Genomic DNA, 24,581 nt, shown 5'->3' on the forward strand with positions numbered 1-24,581 from the left:
GGAAATAAATGAAGGACTGGTGGAGTCTCCACGGGATACCGTGTTTTATGTGCCTGGAGCTGAACGTGGCCTGGGTGGTTACTGTTAATAGCACAAACCTACAATTGTGATAACAGGAGAAACAGTGAGATAATCAGGCAGAAAATGCCAGGCAAGGACATGCTGGGAGCAACAGGACTTCCAGTTCTGAGACCTGCTTCTCTCCACAGGCTGCAGAGGAAGCTGGAATTAGAGTAAGGCACAAGAGGAGAGACTGAACCACCTCTGCTCGAACCACCAGAAAGATGGGCAAAATGCCAACCAGCAGGGAGAAAAAACACTTTACAGATCTCTTATAGGAAAAAAAAAAGTGGCTTTTTGTGTGGAAAGACCTGGCCACTCATGGCTTTGGCTTAGAAATGACCCCACAAGGGCTCAGCCAGACCCACCTGCTGCTGCCTGTGGCCAGGGATTGCTTCCCCTCCTTGTCTCTACAGAAATTTAGGTCCAGAGCTTCACTTCTCTCTCCCTTTCCACCCTGACCCCTCTGCCTGCCCCCTTCTCCCAGAGCCCCCCAGAGGTGAAGCAAAGCTTTGTGACTTTACCCCAAGCTTGGAGTCGTTGTGACAGTTCTGGCAGGTGCCCTCCAGGTACACGTAGGAGCTCTTGCTGACCTCGTAGACTGACTGAGCCTTGCAGGAAACGCACTCCAGGGACACGATGGGGACTCCTCCCCTCTTGATGAACACCTGGGAAGGCAAGAGGTTCCATCAGAAGGTCTGACACCAAAATACACACACACCTAACGGGTAAGGATGAACAGAACACCCCAGCACCTGCTGCTGCAGGGAGGAATTGCTCTGCTCCAGCCCAGTCTGTGCTAAGAAACAGCAGGAAGGGATTCCCAAAGGATTTGGGGTCAGATTTAAGCTGCATCTCTGCTCTTACACTGCCCAGGTTTGTCACTGGTTTGCAAGAGCCATCCAACACCAAGCTGGACCGATCTAGGTCATTGTGGATTGATTTATTTACACTTTTTAACAACATAAATGACTTCTGAAAAGTCCCAGTGGTCCCTGGTGCTGAATTCCCAGCAAACCCTGTTTGTGCTGCCATGTGGGGATGGAAGAACCACCTTTTCCAAGGAGCAGCACTTTGTTCCAGGCTTTCAGCTGGAATCTAACTGCACATCTCCAGACATCCACCACACCTTCCTGGCAGAGCACTCGCAGAGCTCTAGAGGCACCGGTGGCTCAGACACAACAGCAGCTGAACTCTGACTCCTGAGCTCTGTCTAAATTCCTTTAATCCCTGAGGAATCCCTGGGCTTGTCCAGCACTGGACTGAGCCCTCTGCCCTGGCATAATGAGTGTTATGAATTCAAAGACAGTAATGAAGGCATTGTTTAACATGGCAGACTCTTAAAAGGGGATAAATATTCCCCAGCCCTGCGCTGGAGCCCCATTCATCCCAGCAGAATTTGCAGATTTCCTGCGACACTGGAAGCTTTGTTTTGCGCTCCTGCATGGAAACCAGATAGTACGGAATGTCCTTGAAAGACTATCAATTTCATTTTTTTTCTTTTCATCCTGCAGCTCTGGTTTCAAACCCAGGCTGTAAGAGTTTCCACTTCCAGGCTGAGGCCACCTCCCATTGCCAACTGCACCGCGATGGACGTTCCTGACGTGAACTGTGCGGGTGCGCTCGGCCTTGGGATTCGTGGGACGTAAACAACATCCACTGAAAGAAATCCTCCCCTAAAAGAGCTGGGAAGGTGAGAAGAGAGGAACTGTTGACAGTAAAATTGAGCCCTGGCTCGTAGGAAGCCCTCTGGGTAAAATGAGGGAAGAGCCTGTGGCATGTGAACAGCTGGGACTGCTAAAGAGAAGGAAAGGAAGTTTTCTATCTCCTATAGAAACTTCCTTGGGAAAAGGGACTAATTCTTCCCTGGCAGGGTGGGCAGGCCCTGGCACAGAGTGCCCAGAGCAGCTGGGGCTGCCCCTGGATCCCTGGCAGTATCCAGGGCTGGGTTGGATGGGGCTTGGAGCACCCTGGGATAGTGCAAGGTGTCCCTGCCCATGGCAGGGGGTGGCCCTGGATGATCTTTAAGGTCCTTCCAACCCAAGCATCCCATTCTGTGTTTTAGAGGTGGCTGTGGCAAGCAGAGAAGGTGACAGCTGTGTGTGGTACGTACGGTTTGGTTGGTGGCCTCGGGACTCATCCCTTCCTTCCTGACGGTGAGGTCGAACGTGTACTCCACATCTGCCTCTAATAGAGCTTTGGAAATTGTGACAATTCCTTCCTTGGCACTGAAATTCAGAGAGCACCCTGCAGCCGAGCTCTGCTTGCAAGGAGAAAAGAACTTTCAAACCCTCCTTGGTACGGGTGCACATCGGGTTAGTCCACAGCCAAAACATTCAGGTCCACACAGAGTCCCTGTCACAGACCTTGCTGTGCAGTGCCACCACTGGGGTGAGAAACAGGGCGTGTGTGGACAATAAAACACATTATCCTAATCTTCAGGTTAGTAAACAGTCATTGGAATACTCCTGTATTTCATCTGAGTTTCAAATTTGTAGTTTACAGCAATTAATTCTTCATTAAATACCTTATAAACATTGCCAAGCAACACAAAAAGCTCACATTAAACCAAAAGGTCCAATCCCCCCACCCTTCACGTTTGCTATTTGGAGACAAAGCTACAAAACATGACATTGTACAAGCAAAAGAGTTCCACATTCAATCAAAAATGCTGATTCCCATCAGGATTTGCCAGGCAGTTCTCCCTGCCCTTCCTGCAGTGCAGGGTCAGATCAGCTCATGAGGACAGTGACCTGCTAGCAACCACGAGCTGCGGTCACTTGACCTCTCCAAAGTCTAACTTTGTCCCCTGATGGCACTGGAGACATTTAACTGCCAATGGGAGAGGGACAGAGCCCTGACACCAGGAGCCAGAGGCCAAGTGCCAGGGCAGCAGCAATGCCAATGCCTCCCTCCCAGAGCCAGCCCAGGGACACTGCAGCACACCTCACACCACGTTCTGTGCCACCATCCTGGGCTGGCAACTCAACCTCTGCAAGCCTCTTTCCAGAGCAGCTCTGTTAAAGATGCTCCCAAAAGCTTCCCTGACACCGTTTCACCCCGGACGTGTTTGTGGTGGAGCTGCAGCTCCCAAATGGCCACTGGGGCTGTGCAGGGCTGCTCTTACCTTGGAGGAGGATGTGCAGGACCACTCGTACAACAACGGGGTCTGTTCCCCGTCATCCAAGTTGGGGTCGTAGGATTTCTCCCCATCCAAGACCAAGTCCTGAGTGTTGGACCATACACGGTACGACCCCCCATCGATGATTGGGACCAGCTTGCTCGGGATCACAGTCACATTGGCAAAGATGCTTTTGGACAGCGGGGTGTCTCCAAAGGAGACAATAAACATGAAACAATAGTTCCCAACTTCCAGGCCGAGCTTCGGGATAACCAGCTGGGGCCTGTTCACGTTGACGTTCGGCAGCCGGATCCTGCTGGAGTCATCCAAGTTCATGCAGCTGGGTGCTCGGTAGATCTCCCACAGGTGCTCTGTCTGGTACTTGATGCACCCTCGGAGGTCAATCTGTGCCTCCAGGTAGTTCCTCTGGGATCTCTTCATAACCACCTGGGGTGGCAGGGCCAGCTCCACCTCGGGCTCCTCGCACTCCAGGACTTTGACGGTGACAGTGAGCTGGGCTATGAAGAAGCTGATGAGATTGGTGGCATTCACCTCCACCAGGTAATCCCCGGGGCTCAGGTAAGAGTAGTTGGCCACTGCAACCCTGGTGGTTTGAGTGGAAGAACCATCCCCAAAGCTCCACAAGAACTCAACGCTCCTGCTGCTGGGCACCACCGCAGCTTCAAACAGCGCCGTCCTGTTCACAAAGGCATTGGTGGCACTGAGGGACACCTGGACTATGGGGTCCTGCACCTGGATGGTTCTGGTGATGTTGACACTTCCCAAGTCATTGAAGGCAGTGAGGTGGATCTCCAGCAGCCCTGCAGCTTCTGGAGCGTAGGAAACTCTCTCTCCTGATGCAGCAACCACGGACCTGCCTCGCTCCTGCCACAGGCAGAACTGCCAGGAGAAGGACACGCGGGAGCCGCTGCCCACACGGGCACTGAAGCTCTTCTCCGTGCCCGTGGCAATGCCCTCCTCGCAGCAGTTGAGGAGCCTGACCTCCTGGATGGGCTCCAGCACAGAGATGAGCACCTGGGCGTGGGCGATGCTGATCTGGTTCTGCACGGTCACGGTCACCAGATAATCGCCGCTCTTGGTGAACTCATGGGTGTACCTGGAGCTGTTGAGCACCACTGAGTAGTCCCCACTGATGCTCACCAGGTAACTCACAGAGGTACCTGACACCATCCTGATCTCAAAGGTGACCTGCTCCCCTGGCTCCACCACCTTCTTGCTGGCGACAACTTCCAGACCTTGAATCCTGTCCAGCACCGAGATATTCCTGCTGGCCAGAGCCCAGCTGATGTCGTTGGACGCGTTCAGACGGACCGTGTACAACCCTGCCGTGGGGAACGTGACTGCCACGGACTGGCCGCTCAGTGTGCCATTTGGCACCTCCCACAGCCAGGTCACTTCAGTCCCCCTCTGCAGCTCCCCCTCAAAGACCACCGTGGAGCCTGAGGAGACGTACCTACAGTCCAGCTCTGCTGTCCCTATACTCAGCCCCTCGATGACCTCCTCCACACAGACAGAAACAGTGGCATTGGTTGAATTCAGTTTGTTTTCTGCTCCAACAACGACCTCAATCATCCCAGGGCTTTGGAAGGAGTGTATAATAAATGGTTCAGAGGTGACAGGGGAGGAGCCATCCTCCAGGTACCACACGTACGTGACGCCGGTGCCACCGGTTATGGTGGCACTTATGTTCACAGAGGCATTAACAGCAGCTGGGTTGGGGAAGGCGTAGGGCTTTAGGACACCGAGGCTTTCAATGAACTCCAGTGTCCTGTTAGCAGTGGCACAGCCCAGCATGTTGGTGGCCTTCAGGTAGACAGTGTAGTTCCCAGCTTCCAGGATGCTCAAGGGGAAGGTTTTCCCAGTGAAGGTCTGCACAGCATTGCCGTCTCGCTGGACCACCCAGCCATAGGAGATGTTTGTGCCCTCTCTCACCACGGCCTGCAAATGGAGTGTTTTGTTGGTTGGGAAATACATGTCCTCCACCAGGTCAGCGCTGGCCACCTGCAGGCCCTCAATCTGCTCCAGCACGTAGACGTAGATGCTGTCCTGCAGCGAGCTGATCTTGTTCTCGGCCGTCACGATGACGTTGAAGGTGCCCACGGAGCGGAAGGTGTAGGAAATGGTGGAGGAGCCCTGGATGGGAGTGCAGCGATCGCAGAGGATCCACGAGTAGCGGATGGCGGTGCCAGCCACCAGGGTGGCCACAAAGCTCACCGAGCCATTCAACGGCACCACCGTCCTGCTGGCATTGACCGTCAGGCCCAGGAGCCGCCGCTTCACGGTGATGTCGATGGTGGTCTCGTTGGAGCTCACATCGTTCTGCCCCATCACCGTAATGCTGTAGTGGCCTGTGCTGTTGTAGGAATGGGTGGCCGCTTGCCCAGGCTGGACAGTGCCATCCCCAAAGTCCCAGCAGTAACTCACTTTGGTTCCATTCATGCTGGCAGAGAACAGGTAGATCTGGTTCAGCTCCAGAACATCTGTCCCGTTATACTCAATCTTTGCTACCCCAACTGGCTCCTGGACCTCCACAAACGCCGTGTCGTTGTTGAAGGAGACATTGTTGGAGACGGTCACTGTGACCAGGAAGACCCCGGTGTGTTTGTAGGTGTAGGTCACCTCAGTCCCACTCGACCTGGTGGACTCGTTGTTGCCGAAGTCCCAGCGGTAGCGGTACTGGTAGGGAGGCACGGCACTCACCTGGAAGGAGGTCTCTTCCCCGAGCCTCACAAAGCGTTTGGAAGGGAGGAGGGTGACGTTGAGGATCTCTGGCTCCACACAGACACTGGTGAAATAATGAGCCTTGTTAAAGCTGCTGGAGACCGTCAGGGAGAGCAGGAACGTCCCGCTCCGGGTGAAGTTGTGCATCACCACAGGGTCCCCGCTGACCGTGACATTGGATGAGCCGTCTCCAAAAGTCCAGTCAAAGATGTACTCCTCAGGATTCCCCGTCACGTAGGCGGTGAGCTGCACGTCCGGGTGCTCCAGGATGCAAGAAGCAGGCTCTATTTTGAGTACCTCCAGGACAAATATCCGCACAGGAACCGCCTGGGAGACAGAGTTGACGGGATTCACAGCTGTCACGTTCACGGTGCAGTTGATGTCCTTTATGTACACGTGTTCCACCACTGGCACCTGGCTCCTCAGCACCGTCCCGTCCCCCATGTCGAATGTCCAGGTGATGCTGTCCCCGGTCTGCACGGACGCGTTGACGGTGACAGGCGCTCCCTGCTCTGCGGCCTCGTCCGCGGAAACGCGGAGCCCCGTGATCTCCTCGAACACCTGGTAGCACTCCACCGTCTCCACGCTGCTCACGGTGTTGTTGGCTGTCACGGTGACGTTGTACACCCCTCTGTGGGGGTAGCTGTAGGTGGCTGTGGGCTGGATCTCCGTGAGCAGGGAGGAGCCGTCCCCAAAGTCCCAGGTGAACACGACGCCGTACGGGGAGGGCAGGGCGGTGGCTCGGAAGGTGACCGGCCGGCCCACGACCAAAACATCCTCCTCTGCCTCCACCTTCACGTCAGTCAGGTAACTGTGGACGTGAACCGGGCTCAGGTGGGTGAGGTTCTCATACTGGTTGGACACAACAACCATCAGGGCATATTCTCCTGCATTGGGAGAGAGCAGAACAAGGGCAGGGTGAGGACACGCCTGTCACCAGCTTCTCAGTGCTGTGGTGAGGTTGTGACAGGGGCTGCAGGGACACTCTGCTCCTGTGCTGTGCACACTCAGGGCTGGCCTGCTCCAGGAATTACACCAGGTTGTGTGTATGGAGACCAAACACCAAGAAAGGAGCCAGTCTAACAGGTAGAGAGAAAATATTTTCTTTCTGCTCACCCACAGAACAGTCCCTTCCTGCTGCCCACCCCTCCCACCAGCCCAGTGCTCGCCTGCCCCTCGTCCTTCTGCTGAGACTGCCCAAAAACGGGCTGAGAGTGGTGGACCTGCTTCTTACAGCGCAGGCAAACTTCCCTGGGAAACAGAGTTAGAGAGGATGGCAACTGCTGGAGATTTCCAGTCACTCCAGCTGTTTGCTCAGGAATCAGGCAATGATTTCCAAGCTCTGGTTTTTTTGGAAGGTGCCTTGTACACTCCTCATACCAAAAATGCCTGAGCCCCTTCCTCCCCAAAGAACCTTGTTGAGCGTACCTGGGTCTTGGTAGATGTGTGAAACATTGTGCTCAATGACAACCTCGTGCACATTGGGATCAGGAACAAGGAAAGACTTGTTGTAGGGAGGTTTGAACAGGTATGTCTCCTGGACACCATCTCCAAAATCCCACCTGGAGAAACAGGCAAACCATGTTACACTGCACAGCAGGAGAACCACGGAAATCCCAGAGGAATCCTGGCTTGTCTTTCAGGTCAGGGCTGGGTTCTCCAAAAAAAGGAGAAGCAGAATGCCAAGTATCAAAGCAGAAGCTGTGCTGAGAGGAGCACGGCACTGGTAAGAAGAGGAAGAACCCAAATTAAAGCAGTGCTGTAACACTTTAAAAGAGAAGGATTTCAGCCTGAATTACAGGTGTGTGACTGACCCCCCACTCACAGGGATTTCACATTAACTAAACAGCAGCTGAGAAACTGAGCAGACAAGGTCAGACAGGCACAGAAAGATCCTAAGTTTGGGCAAGCAGCAAAGGACTCACAGGAACAGAGCCTCCACAGCCGAGTCCACCAGAACCCTGGCGCTGAAGTCCACGCTGCTGTTCTGGGGCAGCACTTGCAGGGCACCTGCCACACTCAGGTTCCTCATCCTGTTCATCATCTCCACCGTCACGTTGTAGTTGACTGTGAAGTTGCTGACGTGGTTGGAGGCGGTGAGCTGGGAAGGACAGTGGGACAAAGAATGGGTCTGGGGTCGCCTTGCTGCCCTTGGAGTGGGGCTTTGCTGGACTGCAGAAGCACCACCAGGCAGGGGAGCAGATCAGGGCAGAGAGAGTGGCCACATGTTCACCACTACAGCCAGTCCAAGGAAGGGCTGGTGCTACAGCAAGAAGACAAGGAGAGGAGCTTCTCATCCTGAGGCTCTGAACTTGCCAGCTGCCCCTTTGCCTGCTCTGACAGCAGCTCCAGCTGCTGAACACAGGCACCTGCTGCCACCAAGGGGACAAGAGCCATCCAATTTCCCCAGGAGAGTGGCAGAAAAGTGGCTTCAAGCACAGAGCAGGGATGGGAGAGGCTCACAAAACCAAGTGCAGCTCCAGGATCCCGGTGTGGTGGGCACAGAGAGGGAGAGCAAGGCTGGGCAGAGGAGGGAAAGGAACGCAAGAGACTGAAGAGACGTGAGAGAAGTGGAGCAGAACCCTCACGTTTTTCTAGGCATGTAACACTGACAAAGCATCCTTCACCTTCTCACCTGCAGGAGAGCTGAGCTGCTGGCAGAGGGGTCCTCCAAACCCACTGGAGCAGACCTCCTACCCCAGCTCATGTCTGGGCTTCTGTGGATGTGCTGCACTGAAGCCAGAGCCCCCCAGGCTAACGGCACCTTGGCAGCTCTGCCAGTGAAAGCAGCCCAGGCCCTCAGCACAGTGCTGCACCCAGCAAATTAGTGCTGCACCCAGCAAATTAGTGCTGCACCAAGCAAATTAGTGAGAGCATGGCCTGGGGGCTGAGCTGGGTCTGCTCAGGAGGCCAAGAGTCACCCTGAGAGCAGATCCAGCACCTTGGGCCAGAGCAGACTCTGCAGGGCATGACACGCAAAGATGTTCTGGCCAGAGATCAACTCCTGTTCCACAACAGACAGCTCCCTTGGCCCAGATCCTGCTCCATCCTTCAGGGACCATGGCAAACCCAGCGCTCCAGGCTGCACCAGAGAACAGCACAGAGAACACAGGAGCTCGTGGGAGAAGCTTTGTCCTGCCTATGGAAGTCTTATGATGCATCCTGCCTCTGCCAGGTTCTGAATCCAGATTTCCTGCCTGCCAGAGCAGGGGCTCCCTGCTAATTCCTGCTGGGGAGGAGGGGGAAGCACAGAGACTCCATGAACAGAAAGGGGAGCTTGGAGAAAAGAGGAGGAACAGTAATATAAGAGTAGAAGAAACTATTTGCATTTGCAAGAGGTCAGTGAGAAATAGCAGACGAGCACAGTGAAAAGCTCAACTCAGCTCTGCCTTCTCTCCCTGCTGCTTTTCCTGAGGAGTTTGTGGGATGAGATGGAAACCCAGGGGTGAGATGGTGTCATGGGAATGGCCTTGGCTTACCGAAAGCTTGTACACAGCTGGGCTTTGGTAGATAACGTTGAAGACAACATTGTAAAAAGTGAAAGATGGTTTATCATCTACAGTCCATCGGAAAGTCACATCTGACCCAGCCTCCATCACAGGGATGTAGCTCTGAAAGGCACGAGAACATTTCACACTAGTGCAAGAGAAAAGCATGCCCAGCACTTCCCAGGAGATCTCCAGCTGAACTGGAGAGGGAGCAGAGCCAGACTGGGAGGCTCCCACACCTGCAGTGCCCTCAGAGCACGGCACAGAGGTGACAGATCATCTGTGGCTCTGCTGCTGATGTAGAAATGCAGACCCTGACCCCATAAATCCCCAGCAGAGCTGGGAGCAGACCCCACACTCCCTGCTCCCACAGCCCAGCACTCTGCTCGTGTGATCAGGTCCCTCTTGCTGACTAAAAAAACCTGAAATCTTTGCAGGAACAGCCTGGCTTTAGCTGCACCTTTAAGCTGAGCCTCTGACCCTCATCCAGGAATGGTGCCTGACCCAAAGACTGAAGGGGCTGGACAGAGCAGGTCTCTCCTCACGCCAGCAGTGCCTCCTGAGCAGCCTGTGGCAGCAGGAAGGGTGAGAGGTGCAGGCACAGGATCTGCCAGAAGCAGCCAGAGCTTGTACAGAGCATTTGGGGCAGTTACTGAGCAGCTTCCCAGGGCTGTAGCTCTGGGCATGAGGAACTGGACAAAACAAGACTGCAAACACCAGAGAAACTCCAAGACTTGGAGGGGTCAAACCTCTCTACAGCTTCAGCCAGCTGATATAAGGATTTAGCAGAGCAAATCTAAACACCTCAAAGACTACCTGAGCAAGGCAAAAGAAGGTAAATAGCAGCCCTTCCTAACACCTCTGGTGTCTGGGGAACTGGACAGGCAGTGTTCCCTTGCAGGAGGCACTGCCTTCCCTCAGGGGTCCAGGGGGACGAGCAGCTGAGCTGCCTTCCTGCAGGAGAGCACCAGTGCAGGTGCTGCATGCTGTGCCCGCAGCGGCACGGGCGGCACGGCCTGGCAGCTGAGCAGCAAGCAGCGCTCCCCTGCCCCTCTCCCCGAGCCAACCACACCCTGACAGCTACAGCTAAACCCACGAGGCACAGCTTCAGAGCAGCGGCAGGCACTCACCACCCGTGTGTTCAGCAGCACTCTGCTCTCGGGGTCGGGGGTGGCCCTCAGCCCGCGGATGGGCTCCTCCACCTTCACCGTGACCGTGATGTTCTGGGAGCTCACCGAGTTCTCCGCAAGCAGCACGTGGGTGCTGACGCCCTCCCCGAGGCTGCCCAGCTGCACCACAGCAAACCAGGTGTCGTTGGTCTCCCTGACACACAGCGGGGCCAGGGCAGCCGGGCAGGTGGCCACGAAGGGCGCGGTGCGGTTGTCCCCCAGCCGGCTGGCGGTGGCGTTGAGCCCCGAGGAGAGCTTGAGCAGCAGCGTGGTGTGGTTGGTGGGCAGGTACACCCTGGAGCCCTGCGGGGCGGGGTGGAGGACGCGCAGGCCGGACACCCGGGAGGTCAGCTGGAAGCTGCAGGACAGGTTGGCGCTGAAGAAGCCGTTGTCCACGGCGGCTCGGACCGTGTAGTGCCCCGGCTGCTCCAGCCCCGCGTTGTGGGGGCTGAGCACTGGCACCAGCTGCTCCTCGGTGTAGCGCACCCGGAGCGAGCACACGCTGCTGTTTGTCCTGGGGGGACCCACGGAGCTGGGGGACAGCCCCTGTGCCCACTCAGACCAGTTCCTTCTGTCCAGGGTGGTGGCAGCGGGGTGGCACTGGAGGAACGAGCCCGAGGCCGCGTTGTGCTGGATGCTGAAAACATCCCCAGCCCTGACAAAGATGTTTTCTTTGCTGAATGTCACCTGCAGAGACAGGAGATGGTTTTGGATTAATGCCTCACGTTAAGAGCGATCAGCACCCAACTCCTGCCTGGGAAAAATGCTGGATTTCCTGCCAGGTGGGAACCAACAGAAAAGGTGCAGATCCCAACACAGCACAGGGAGACCTTTCAGCACTGCACCCTCCTTGGCCTCTCTGAATCCAATGTGCCAGCAGAGAAATCAGCTTTATGTTCCATCTCCACCGTGTTAATGCCACGGGAACAGCCCATGGAATCTGCACGGCCTTTTCATGGAAACACAGAATGGTTTGGGTGGGAAGGGACCTTAAAGCCCACCTTGTTCCACCCCCTGCCATGGGCAGGGACACCTTCCACTATCCCAGGCACGGAGGACTGCAGGGAGCCCATGGCCTGTGTGACACTGGGCACATCCTTTCATCCCAATGGACTTCAGTGGCTCCATCTGCCACATGGGAACACCCCAAACTCACCCAAAGCCCTCAGGAGAACACTGCCCCACCCACCCACTGGTCAGAGCAGCAAACACTGACCTGATACTGAGAAGAGGGGCCAGCTGGTACCGTGAACAGGAACTCCTTGAGGAGTTCATAGCTGGGCTGGCTGTCATTGGGCTGCAGGGACCCGGGGGCAGGGCTGCTGCCAAAGGAACTGTTGGCACACTCGGTCCCATTGCAGCAGTCGTTTTGGGATGAGCACAAATTCGTCAAAGGGCACCACTGGAAACCAGGAGGACATTCCAGCAGCGTCCAGTTCCCGTCATCCTGAGCGCTGGGGAACGGTTCTGTAGCGTTGTTTTCCTCCTGGTAGTCTGGAAGAAGTGAAAGAGAAATCAGTGATCTCCACGCTGAGCAGTAACACTGCTAGGGCACTTCTCTGCTCCAAATTCACCAGTTTTTCCCATTCTGATGATAGCTCCACTCTTAGTAAAAGCTGCAACAGCAGCACATCCTACTGCTACATAAATGTCCTGTTTTACTGGAAAAATCCACCAAGATCATTAAGCCCAAAGTTGTCTCTTTTCCAGGGAGAACGAACCAATTCGCACTCTGAAAGGATCGGTGCTCCAGCAAAAGCGAGTCCAAGTGAAAGCAAGAGCTGGCCTTGACATTGAAAACACATTAAGCAACTTTTCTGGAGTTAATGTTTCCATGTCAAAGTATCAGCTTGTCAGTGTCAAAAAAGATCCTTTTGTAACCAGCCAACCCCACGGCTACAACAAACATTCTGCTGTAGAATTAATTGTTGCCAAAACTGTGACTGTTGAGCTGTTGTCCAAGGAATAAAAGGCTTTTTAGATTATCTCATCCATCAGGAAGAAATGGGCTCGGGAAAACGTTCTTCCTTGTTAACCCATGGGGCCAGATGGACCAGAACACATTCCCGTTTGACATGTGTCTACACAAAGTAAAAAGCACAGCTCAGAAGATTAATGAGCTTCTCCACATGGTCCTCACACTCACATTCTCCTCATGCATTGAGAGAGGTTTCTCCCTCTATTATTTTCTCCAGGACAACCACTTCCCCAAGGCTATGGATCCTGCGCTTTGATCTCCTCAAAAAACAGAACCAGATTTCTGAGCCTTTAAGGGTCAGAGGGGCCACGAGGCCAGCCCCAGTTTGATGGTGTCACCTCCAACAATCCCACAGGCGCTGAGGAGAAGCCTCACCTTCTCCAGGCAGCAGTCTGTACACCTGGAACCTCACTTGGACGGGCTGGTGCAGCTCCTGTGTCACAAACTCCAGGGCAGCGAGAAACCCGTCGTGCCTGAACGCCAGCTCCGGGAACTCCAGCACCTGCGGAACACGCACGGCTCTCAGCTGCCCGTGTCCCCAGGGATCCCTGGGCAGCAGCAGGATGAGCAAACAGCCCTCACCTCCTCAGCCTTCCACGGATCTGCCGGCACAGCCTCGCTCACGTTCCTCACGGCCTCGTGTGTGGCGAACTCAGCGTCTCCCTCAAAGAAGTTTTCGGCGTTTAGGAGAACTCCTGTTTGCAAAGGAAATGTTGGAACAAAGCCCGTGAGACTCAGCAGGGCTTGAGGCCGTTCCCTCCACCCTGTGAAGCTGCAGCAGGGCTTGGACCACTCAGGAGAGCAGCAGCTCCATAACCCTGCACCTTCCTTCTCCTCACAGGTGTCTTGATTTCTTTCTCATCCAGCACAAACAACATTTTCTTTTGCAACGTTCAGCAGTTTTGACTTCTAGGAACCACGTAAGTAATTCTCCCTTCCAACAACTAATGATTTGCTTGGAATTTCTGGGCACCAGGTGCACCTCCTCATCCTCCCTGTGCCCCTGGACTTCCTGGGAAATGTGGTCACGACCAGCTGTTTTCCAGCAGTGGCAAACACTGGTGGTTCTCTGGGGACTGGGCAGCTGCTGCTGCCCCTCTGACCAGGCCAGAGCCCTCTCTGGCCATGGCTTCTCCTTCTTACATAAATCTTCTCCCCTGTTTCATGTCCCTTCTCTTTCTTACTTCCTACTCCACTGTGGAAGATTTGGGAAGCTGCATAACTGCCTGCACAGCACATCACACCTCACCTAATCAACTTCTGAGCAAGCCAAACATCTCCTAAAACACACAGTGAAGGCAGCACCACCACCTCAGCTCCCTGCAGCAGCACAGACTGCTCAGATAAGAAGGAAAAGCCATTTCCAGTGCTTTGCCTCAGAACTTTGCTCCTCTCTCTCCTGCTCGTGGCAAGGACTGGCATAAGGCAAACTCTTCCTTTTGGGCTGAAGTTGGGTTTGGGAATATTGCTGCAAGTCACACTCATTTTGTGGTGATTCATCCTTCTTTTTCCATGGCAGTGAGGGGACACTGGCCACTCTGGGGGCCAGCAGAGCCCACCTGGTGGCTTGTACTCGCAGACGTAGCTGTGCTTGGCCATGCACAGGTCCGTGTTGCACTGGCCCGTCGGGCCCATCCGCACGCAGTGGTCAGCGTTGGAGGGATGGGGTTCTCCTGGCAGCCAGTTCTGACAGCTCTCCAGATTAAATCCTTCCCCTCTCTGCTGCGCTCCAGAGCTTGCAAAATCATTGAATCCAATCCAGACATCGAGGCTCCTGCAAGAGAAAAAAAAAAGGGAAAAGAAGGGGGAGGGGGGATTTCAGGAAATCATGAGTATTAGAAAGAGCTGGGAGAGCTGCCATCTATGCTTCTCTCTAAAAATACTAACAACAGCTCCATTGGGGTGTCATGGGCTGCATTTCATGGAGCCTTTTAATTACTGAAGGGTTTCAGTATCCACTCTACCACCAGAACCTCAGGAACAGCCCCTCCACAGCCCAGCCCAGCCCAGCCCAGCCCAGCCCAGCCCAGCCCAGCCCAGCCCAGCACCACTCTCCTCCAGCCTCCCCACCTCTGTTCCAAGAGCCTGGCAGGGTGGGCAGACCCTGGCACAGGTGCCCAAAGCAGCTGTGGCTGCCCCTGGATCCCTGGCAGTGTCCCAGGCCAGGCTGGACAGGGCTGGGAGCACCTGGGATAGTGGAAGTTGTCCCTGCCCATGGCAAGGGGTGGCACTGGATGTTTTAAGACCCCTCCCAACCCAAACCATTCCATCATTCCATGATTCTGTGACCAGCAGGGTGACTTGAGCCTCACCCTGCTCCGAGCAGAGCACTCTGTCACCAAATGACCCTCCCAGACTCTGCCAAGCCTGCTTTGAGTCATGACCCAAGAGGAAGGATCTGGTCACACAGAACCGTCTGGGAAAGCTGAATCCCTTAGAAAACTTGTGCTCTTCCTGTGCAGAACTGTGGGATTTACCAGCAGTCAATTCTCCACCACAGGTGGGACTGGCACCAGTGCAGGATTAAAGCTCAGCAGTGCCAGGTCTGGGAGCTCTCCTGGATGCAGCTCCTGGAGAGGATGAGCTCCTCAGCCACCATGGAAGGGGGGACAAGCAGAGGCTGGAGCACTGCAGGCAGCTGAACCCCACACACACAGGACACTGCCAGGCTCCTTTTAGGAGCTGAAGTGTCCCTGCCCCATTTGGAAACTGGCTGAATCCCAGCAGAGATCCTGGTGGGAAGTGCTGAGAGGTCTCCCACAGCCACAAACAGCCTGCAGAGCTGCTTCTAATCGCACCCAGCAGAAAGGGAGGCATTTGTTCCACATTAACTTCTATTAACTTCTCCATATTTCCATCCTGCACCCTTCCAAGCGCTCAGCTCCTTCTCCACGCTCCCTCCCGCAGGTGGAAATCAATCCTGCCATGCCCTAGCCTGCCCCAGCGTGCTGCCAGGGTGGTACCACAGCTCTGCAAAGCAGACTGGGGAGATAACTGGTGCTAACTGGTACCTCTCCACCCCCAGGCTCACGCCAGATGAAATGATTCATGAGGTCATGCTGAAAAATGATGACAAAAATAACTTGTTCTGTGAATCAGTAGTTTTCACTGCAAATGAGATTAAAAAATAAATAAGGGCTGTGTTCTGCTCCTGAACCACTGGCAGGGAATTGGGGAGAGCAGGGTAGGAAACCGCCTGCCTGCTGCCATCAGGAAAACTCAGTGGAGATTTTCCTTTTCTAATTCCAGCTATGATCTAACTGCAAGTCATTAGAAAAAAAAATATAAATCAAAAAGTAAAAAAGAAAGGAATAACTAAAAGACAAGCTGCTGGCTGGCTCCCACCCTGCCCATTCCATTGCAGGGGGAACAGGAGGACTCTCAACACCCTTTTGTAAAGCAAGATGTGAGATCTCCTCTGCCTCTGAGGAAGGACTGAGCTGTCTTGCTGGAGCAGGAGGAGCAAAACAAGCCTGGGGAGGCTTGGAAGGGCAGAGAGGCTCTCTGTGCTGCCCAGAAAGTGGGGACCAGCCCTGGATGGTCCCATCCTCTGCTCCTGCAGGCAGGGAGGGAGCAGCTCAGCACATCCCACACCTGCAGCAAAGGAGAAGAGACCTGCTCAGCACCCTAATGGGAAACAGCTTCTGCCATCCTCCCATAAGAAACGATGGAAGCTGCACATTCCAAAATCCTGCAGCTCAGCCCATTCGCCTTTTATCACCAGGGAAATCACATCCTGGAGCTGCCTCCTTCACGTTTATCTGCATGGATTAATAAAATAAATACAGGGACTAGAGGGGCCTGGGGAGCCCAGGGCCGTGGGGCAGCAGCTGGGGAACAGCCCCGTTCCCTCTGAGTCTCGTGATTTCCGTGCGCCGCAGCCCGGCAGCTCCACACGCAATTCCTGCCACATCCCAGCAGCCATGAGCAGCTCCTAAGCCGTGCAGAGGGACAGCCTCCCTTCCCCAGAGCAGGGAGCACGTGTTTGCAATCTCAGGCTGCGGCCCTGTGCGAAGGGAACAGGGCACGGATACAAGTTTGGGAAGAAGGGGCTGCGAGCCCTCGAGCGGGAGCGTTCAAAGCCCACGTCACACGCAGCTGTTCCCTTCCATGTGCTTTCTGGGATGTGTTTGTGAGGAGCCCAGCTCCCACAGCTGCAGCTGGGAGTGCTGACAAGGGCTGTCAGGCCCTGAGAGCTCTCCTGCTTGTCCTCCCTCCCCCGGAATGACTGGCTGGAGAAAGGGCGCTCAGAGGGCGGATTTAATCAAAGGCTGACACTTGCAGCACTGTGTTTATAAAGCCCAGTCCTGAGGTGGAACAGATGCTGCTGGAGAGGAGCACTGCTGCTTCCCAGGATGAGAGACAGGAGGGGAAAGGCTCTGGGCTTTGGGCTGCAGCCGTGTCTAAGGGCACAGGATCCCTTTTCAGAGGCATCCACAGGCACAAACACGGGGTACAAGAAGCCCAGCAATCTCTCAGCTCCCAGCTGTCATTTCCAGCCATTCTGCCCCATTCCTCTTTTCCCTCCACAGCCTTTAAGGAAAGAAACCAAGTCCAGTAAGGGCTCGAGCTCTGCTGATTCCTCCCCTGTGCTCAGCAGCCTCCCCACCACCTCCTCATGCTCAGCCCGCATGGATCCCTCTGCAGATGTGCCCTCAGGAACCCAAAACCTGTCCCCAGGTGATGCCAACCCTTCCCCTCCTGTCTCACCTGATGACATGAGCAACCAGGAAGCTCTGGATGTCGGGGCTGCTGACAAAAGCCAGGTCCCCATTGCCCAGCTCCTGGCAGTGCCGCTGTGCCTCCAGCCACTCCGCCTTCTCCACCACCAGCTGGTAGCAGTGGTTATTCCCCGGGAAAACCAAGCCCTCAGGGGGGCACATGGGGTGAACTGCTGCAGAAAGGACACAAGGGTGATGTCACAAGGGTGATGTCACAAGGGTGATGTCCCCTCCACGGGCGACACAGCCCCACCAACCTGGGCAGAGGCTCCGGGAACGGCCCAGCCCTGAAGCCAACAAACTGTTTTGAAGCCCAAAATGGAGAGACAGGAGCGCCCAGAGGAGCCACCCTCACCCCTCCTTGGGAAGGGAGGGAAAGGGGAGGCCCAGGAGCCAGAGCCCCCCGCCCCAGCAGCCCTGCTCACCCCTGCCCAGCTCCCCGGGCTCGGCGGTGATCCCGTAGAGCACCGCCAGCCCCGTGCCGCCCCTGTTGCGGATCCGGATGTCCAGGCTCTCGTTTGCCACCACCAAGGAAGGACATTGCAGCTCCAGCTGTTGGGGTGGAGCCACCACCTCAATCTCTGCCTGCTGGTACAGGAGCCTGGAGCCCACGAGGATGGTGGCAGTGACGTTGTAGTGCCCGGGCAAGGCGTAGCTGTGCACAGCTGTGTGTCCAGTGGTGTTGAGAACCTCGCTCTGGTCCCCAAATTCCCACAGTAAAGTGCTGACAGCAATGGGAATACTGACATTGAAGAGCACAGGCTGGTGCAGGCTGTAGCGGGGCTGGAGTCCTGTGAAAGACACAGGCAGCTGTGCCTGGAAGGGCGAGGGGACGAGTGAGGGGCCACCACAGGCCTGCCCAGACAAATGCTCAGTGCAAAATGGCAAACAGCCGGAGGAAGAGTTTGTTTCGTGGGCAGTTCCACACAAACACTGCCCCTGGGAGCTGAAACCCCCATACTCCTGGCCTTGGGAGTAGCAGAGGCCACTGCAGGTCTCCTCGGTGAGGTTCCCAGGGTGCACAGACGTGAAGAGGATGACAAGTTCAGCTTCTTCGGTGTGGTTGCCTGTCAGACACGTGATGTACTGAGCTCCTGCAGGACAGAACAGAAGATCCTCTTGCAAAACAGACTCTGGGATGCTATGGACTGGTGAGATCCTCCAAGAGAACCACCCCACACTCCTGGGAATGGAATTCTCCTACTCAGTTCCTACTCTGAGCATTTCCTTTTTGAGACTTGCCTGGGAAGTCTTTAATCCCCCAGCAACAGTTTCCAAACTCTTTATGCTAATTAGTGATGACAGAAATAACAAGCCAGTCACACAGATTTATGGAGCAGCAGCACTCAGTAAATAAAACGGGGCTTTGGAGAGCCTGACACTCCCATGGGACATGGAGCCGCCGAGTCTGACACTCAGAGGAGCCCACAGGACTCGCTAACAAGTGAGCCATGACAAAAGTGTGGCCTTTGGTGCTTCCCTGGCTTGCTCAGTGCAGAATGTTCCACCACGTGCTGCTTGGGACCTCCAGCAGCAAATCCCAAACCAACACCCATGGGGCAGGGACACTGCTGGACCCTGCACCAGCCCCACTCCCTGAGGCACCTTTCTCCATGGGGACAGCCAAGAGTTTCCCTCCTGGCAGGAAAACGTGGTGCTGGAGAGGAGAGGAGGGCAATGCCAGGCCCGGCTGCCCCCGAGGGAGGTGCAGGATGCCCAGGGGAACAGGGACACACAGGGGCTTGGGCACAGAGCCACGACAGCCCCAGAGGAACTGCTCATTCCCTTGAGTGTCACCCCCCTTTCTGGCCTGCACAGGGTGGGACATTTCCCTGCCACAAACACCCAGGCAGGGCCTCTCCCTCGGCCTCTGCCCACGCGGCCCGGCCACGTCTGCGCCGCTGTTGCTGCTGGTTGCTACAACATCTGCCCCAAACATCTCAGCAGCTCCAGCCTCGTGTGATCTTCCCAGACCAAACCCATCCAACTGTCCAGCTTCCTCCACGGCCTCCCTGAGAATGCTGAGCCACTGCTCCTTAGAACAGTCCCCGGAGAGGAGCACGGCACGGGAACTGCTCTGTTTTCCACCACCAGCCTGGTCATTCTTCATCCCCTGCTGGTCACTGAGAACTGTCAGGAGCTGGCAGGCCATCCCAGCCTACTCTCATTACACTGAATTACCCAGAAGACAGCCTCACATTATTGTTTCCACACTGGCTTAAAGTAGTTCAAGAGGGAACAACTAATTATCAAGAGCAGTAACAGTGCCAAGTGTTTTTCCCTTTGAAAATTCCTTCAAGATGCTGCAAGCTGGGGCAGCTTTGCTGGGGGAAGAGGAACAACCACCACCTGGATTTTGGTCCTGGGGAACACTGTACATCACCAGACAGCTCAGCTGGCTCCCACCAGCTCTGGGTCCCTCAGCCTCATCCCTGCATCCTCCTGTCACACAGCTCTGTGTCCTCATCCCTGCATCCTCCTGTCACCCAGCTCTGGGTCCTCACCCCTGCATCCTCCTGTCACCCAGCTCTGGGTCCTCACCCCTGCATCCTCCTGTCACCCAGCTCTGTCTCCTCGTCCCTGCATCCTCCTGTCACACAGCCTCACCCCTGCATCCTCCTGTCACACAGCTCTGGGTCCTCACCTCTGCATCCTCCTGTCACCCAGCTCCCAGATTAAAGGAGATGCCTGCTGCCTGCCACAGGGAGCCCTTGCTCTCTGCAGGGAGATTCTCTACATTCTCCTGCAGTCAGCAGCATGCCCCTGGAGCAGGTACATCAGGGCAGTGTTCATTCAGCTCTCCCAAAGTGGAGCCCTGCCACCTGCAAAGACCCAACTCAGCCTGTCCTGGGCTGCCATCACCTCCCATGAGGTTTCAGTGCTTGAGGTCAGCTGCTCAAACCCTGGGAGAAGGAAAGCCTGAGGCTGCAGGTCATGCAGCCAGAGCCCTGTGGTGTCTGTGATCAGAGCTAATCTCAGCCCTGGAGTGAGTGCCTTGGTCCTCACACAGACTGAGTTACCAAAACCTGCTTAATCACATCAGAACTGGTCACTCAAGGTCTGAAGAGGCCCCAGCTGCCCCTGAGCCCATCACTCCCAATCAGCCACCTCCACCCCCAGGCTCTCCTTACCACAGGTGGCATTGAGGAACAGGACATCGAAGAGGGACAGGTTGGCCACCTCAGGGGGGTGGGCACATCTCGTGTCCGATGCCTCAAGGACTCTCACTTTTCTGTCTTCCACCCAACGGGGCAACCAGGACAGTTTGCAGTCACAAACAAATGGATTCCAACTTAAGTTTCTGTCAGAGGGAGATCAGAACAAGTTAGGGATTAATGTGACATGTGCTAAGCCTTAATTACAGCAGTGTGCCGAGCCCTCCCTGTTCCCATCTGTGCCACTCCACTGAAAGGCTTTGGAAAAACTGGGAGAGGAGTTAATGAATAGGGAATCAAGCAATAATTAACATGATTTTTCTAGAGGATAGAATTAGGCAAGTACTCCAAGTACTTTTTTAACTCTACAAATAATTGTTGCAATTAGAAGCAAATGACAGACACAATCATTTATCTAAAATAATCTGCCATGCAAGAGCCCCAGGGTATGAGGGCAGCCTCTCCTGCTCGGGGAGACTATTTACAGCCCCATTAAAACATAGCTAAGGGAATAAAACTGATCTGTCAAAAAAAGAAATGCAAAGTCAGTGATAATCCTTCCACGTGGCAGTTCAATGAAAAAAGGGAAACTTTAATTGCAGCTAAGCTTGGTCCAAATTACAGCCTTTGGCACTCAGCTGTGAGCAGGACAGGGCTGGGGATGTGTGTGGAGCTGATGCCAGGGCGTTCACAGGGCTCAACCCCGACTCTGGGGCTGAAAGCACCACTTTGCCACCAGGCTGAGCAGGGACAGGCTCCTGGGACCCAGCCTTGGGCCTTTGTGTCTTTGCAGAGCCCCTCGTGAGCCACACTGTGAATGCTCTTTGTGTCCTGTCCTCAGGGACAGTGTGAGCTGAGCTCTTCTCTCTGGCTTGCACAGGGTTAATCCTCTGGCTCCTCCAGAGGCAGAACTGCCATTTGTGCTGTGACTTCAGGGGTCTCTCCTACAAATGTGTGCCTTCCCCTCACCTCCCTTCACGCAACATTGAAAGACCTCACTTAAAAAACAAAACCTACAAACTTGAATCACTTGAGGACAACATCTTCAAGTGACTTGGACCCCTGAGTCAGGACCTACCATGCTGCAGGAAGCCCTGGATGCTGCAGTCCCGAGGTGTGACCATGCACACAGCACACAGTGGCCCAGAGCATGGCCAGAGACAAGAAGCTCAGCAGGGCTGCTGTGGGAAAGAAGCCAGGAAGACAAGAAGGCAGCAGGTTGGAGATTCCCAGGAGACAGAGGCAAAGATGAGGAAGAGGTCAGGACTGAAGGACAACAGGAGCAGGACACAGCTTGAGGAAGGAACTGGAGACACCCCAAAAAGCAGCTGCTTGGGTGGGCAGCCCAATATCTCTCCAAGTCAGCACAGCCTCCCACCCCAGCGGGAAAGGAAGGGATGTTTCAAGGAAAGGTCTAAAAAAAAGAACTGGGAAACAAAATGAACTTACATTTCACTTAAATTAAATAAATTATCAAATATTCCATCTTCTAATGTAGAAATCTGGTTGTGGCTTATATCTCTGTAAAAGAGAGAAAAGTTCATCATGTTAGAAGTAACTTCCTCATCACTGCAGCTTTTCCCTGGCAGGGTGGGAGGCCCTGGCACAGCTGGGGCTGCCCCTGGATACCTGGAAGTGTCCAGGGCCAGGCTGGACAGGGCTTGGAGCAGCCTGAGGTAGTGGAAGGTGCACTTTAAAGGCTTTAAGGTCCCTTCCAGTATCAACAGACATCTTGTGGTAATTCTCCTTCTCTGGCCTTGAGCTCCTCTCCATCCAGCAGTACAAGGGGGTCAAGTCCTGCCCAACTCCAAATGCCAATAATTCCCAAATCCCCGGATTGAGCAGCTAAAGGCCTCAGGGAAGGAGCCCATGGTCAGAACCACGTGGGGCTCGGGAGATGAGGTGGAGCATGAACAAAGCAAACCAGTGCAACACGAGCCAGGGCCCAGCTCAGCCGTGCTGGGGGCACTGGGAGGACTGGGGGCACTGGGAGGACTGGGGGCACTGGGAGGACTGGGGGCACAGCAGGTACTTACAGCTTTACCAGCGAAGTCAGGCTTCTGAATAGCTCAACATCTAAACCACTGATCCTGTTATTGGAAAGATCCCTAGGGAAAGAGAAAAACCCACATTTTCAGCCTTTGTTCAACCCCATTTTGTCACACCTCCATTACCAGACCTCAGAAGAGCCTCTCTCCAAGCTCCAACCAGAATCCTGACTGCAAACATGGTGTGTTGAAGGCACTCAGAGCATTTTTCCCAGCCAAGGAAAACACCTTTCCCAAAACCATAAAGCATTTGCTGCTCACATAACCTGTAAAAAGAGATCAGGAGTCTCAGGATGTGCCCTCACTCTGCAGCACACCTGGAGCAACTACACCTTGCCACACGTGCTGCTAAATGTGATGCATCCTCTCTAAAGATATTAAAGTCTAATCTTTGTTTGAAGAAGTCTTTAAGAAGTACTTTAGACTCAAGTAGTAATTAACTCAGAGGAAAATTTATGATGAACTTCCAAGTGTGTTTCTCGTGCCAAAGCCCTGATCAGTAATTACACAATTGATGCGTCAACTCCATGTTTTAAACATCTTTTTGTCTCTCTTTGGAAAAGCTTAAAATGGAAGAAGAAGCAACAAAGAATATTTTCCATTTGAAATCAGGACAGATTATCATTCTAAAAGGAACACTGTTTAAAAAAATCTCCAGTTGCTCCCAGTAACACCAACAGCCTTCAGCTCATCCAAACCAAACTCTCCCTGTCCAGCTCTCTCCTCACCCACCATCTTCCTCCCCAAATTTAAATGTCAGTCAGAGAAGAAGCGAAAGTTTCGCTCATCAGCCTCCACTTGTTCCCAATAAACTTCAGTGTTTGTTTTCAGAAAAATCTCCTTTTTTTTCTTTCTTTTAGCAGCACCAAAACATTTACTCCAAGCCCATGTGATGGTTCTTATCCTTCATGGATTTCTGGCCGAGCTCCCAGGAGAGAACAGGGCTGGACACACTTTGCCACCAGAACTGTTCTCCTGGCATCTCCCTTCTCACCATTTTTCCTACAAACACTTCCTCTCATTTCTGCTGGCTGTCTCACTTGTTATCTCTACCCCTTAATCAATTGTTTCTTGGTTTGATCTGACATTTAAACTTCATTTATCCAAATGAAAATAATTCTGCCAAACTGGCAGGAAAATGATGTACGATTCCAGGAAACTGGGGATAAGTAACAGGGATGGATGTCTCTTCAGAAGGTTTATTTTCCCTGATTTTGCTGTCTGGGAATTCTTTGCCAAGCTGAGATTGGATTCAGAAGAGTTCACCAGCAACACCAATAGAGAAGGCGAAGAAATGTGCAAAATAAAAGCTCAATAAATACATTAGAAAAAGGACATTAACAAAAATATCCAATCACACCAGCGATCTCTGTCTCGGAGCAGCTGGGACAGCAGTGGAGGAGCACAGAGCATCCCTGGCTGAGCCACACTCTGCACAGGGGTCAGCAGAATCCCCCCTAAACCTTCTTCCAGCTCCCTCCTGGGACAGAAGCTCAGGCTGGAATGCAGGTGCTGCCAGCCAGGACAGAGCCTTCCCCAGGGACAGCCCAGCTCCACCTCTCCTCAAACACTTTCTGTACACCAAACCCCTCTGTCCCTACTGCTCCCGTGTGGGGAAGGAGCAGAAGGAGCAGAGTTCCAACCTGCCACCTTACAGGGAGATCAGGACAAATATTTCCCTTCTCTGAAATACCTGGAAGTCGCCCATTTAGTTTTTAGGCAGCACCTCAAGTCCAAGGAAAGGAAATGGGAGTTTCAGCTCAGATGCCTTCCTGCTCCTCGCCCAGACAAGCAAAACCTCCAAAACAAACCATTCAGCTGCTACAAAAACAGGGCTCTGCCATTTCCAAGAGCCTCTTCCAAGGTGCTCCTTGGCTGTGGGGCAGCTTGGGGAGGTGTCAGGACTCGGATCCTGTCTTTGGGGTGCCAGCACTGTCGCGTCTCACGGCTGGGGAGGGCTCCCGTGCCTTGCTCTCCTTTATCTGCTGATAAAGGAGCTAGGCTGGCATCCTGCACACCCCAGAGTCCAGCTGGCATCGGGTGTGGCAGCTGAGCTCACCCATCCGAGCATCCTGACCACAGCCCAGGGGCAGAGATGT

At 54.2% G+C, this 24,581-nt stretch overlaps 1 protein-coding gene across 1 annotated transcript in view; it reads right to left on the reverse strand.

Annotated features, from left to right (window-relative positions):
* PKD1 (polycystin 1, transient receptor potential channel interacting) overlaps positions 1–24,581 on the reverse strand; it is a 78,999-nt gene that overhangs the window by 24,266 nt on the left and 30,152 nt on the right. Inside the window, exons 2-17 of the mRNA XM_086853923.1 lie at positions 22,471–22,542; positions 21,884–21,955; positions 20,411–20,580; positions 17,705–18,373; positions 17,269–17,452; positions 14,118–14,332; positions 13,141–13,253; positions 12,934–13,060; positions 11,797–12,074; positions 10,542–11,267; positions 9,403–9,534; positions 7,849–8,024; positions 7,352–7,485; positions 3,188–6,810; positions 2,174–2,320; positions 585–728 (exon numbers count right to left, since the gene is read on the reverse strand). Coding sequence (XP_086710049.1) covers positions 585–728; positions 2,174–2,320; positions 3,188–6,810; positions 7,352–7,485; positions 7,849–8,024; positions 9,403–9,534; positions 10,542–11,267; positions 11,797–12,074; positions 12,934–13,060; positions 13,141–13,253; positions 14,118–14,332; positions 17,269–17,452; positions 17,705–18,373; positions 20,411–20,580; positions 21,884–21,955; positions 22,471–22,542 — 6,982 coding nt within the window. The remainder of the gene's footprint in view (positions 1–584; positions 729–2,173; positions 2,321–3,187; positions 6,811–7,351; positions 7,486–7,848; positions 8,025–9,402; positions 9,535–10,541; positions 11,268–11,796; positions 12,075–12,933; positions 13,061–13,140; positions 13,254–14,117; positions 14,333–17,268; positions 17,453–17,704; positions 18,374–20,410; positions 20,581–21,883; positions 21,956–22,470; positions 22,543–24,581) is intronic.

The sequence above is a fragment of the Cyanistes caeruleus genome, chromosome 17, assembly GCF_971803275.1.
Source record: "Cyanistes caeruleus chromosome 17, bCyaCae1.hap1.1, whole genome shotgun sequence".
Classification (NCBI taxonomy): domain Eukaryota; kingdom Metazoa; phylum Chordata; class Aves; order Passeriformes; family Paridae; genus Cyanistes; species Cyanistes caeruleus.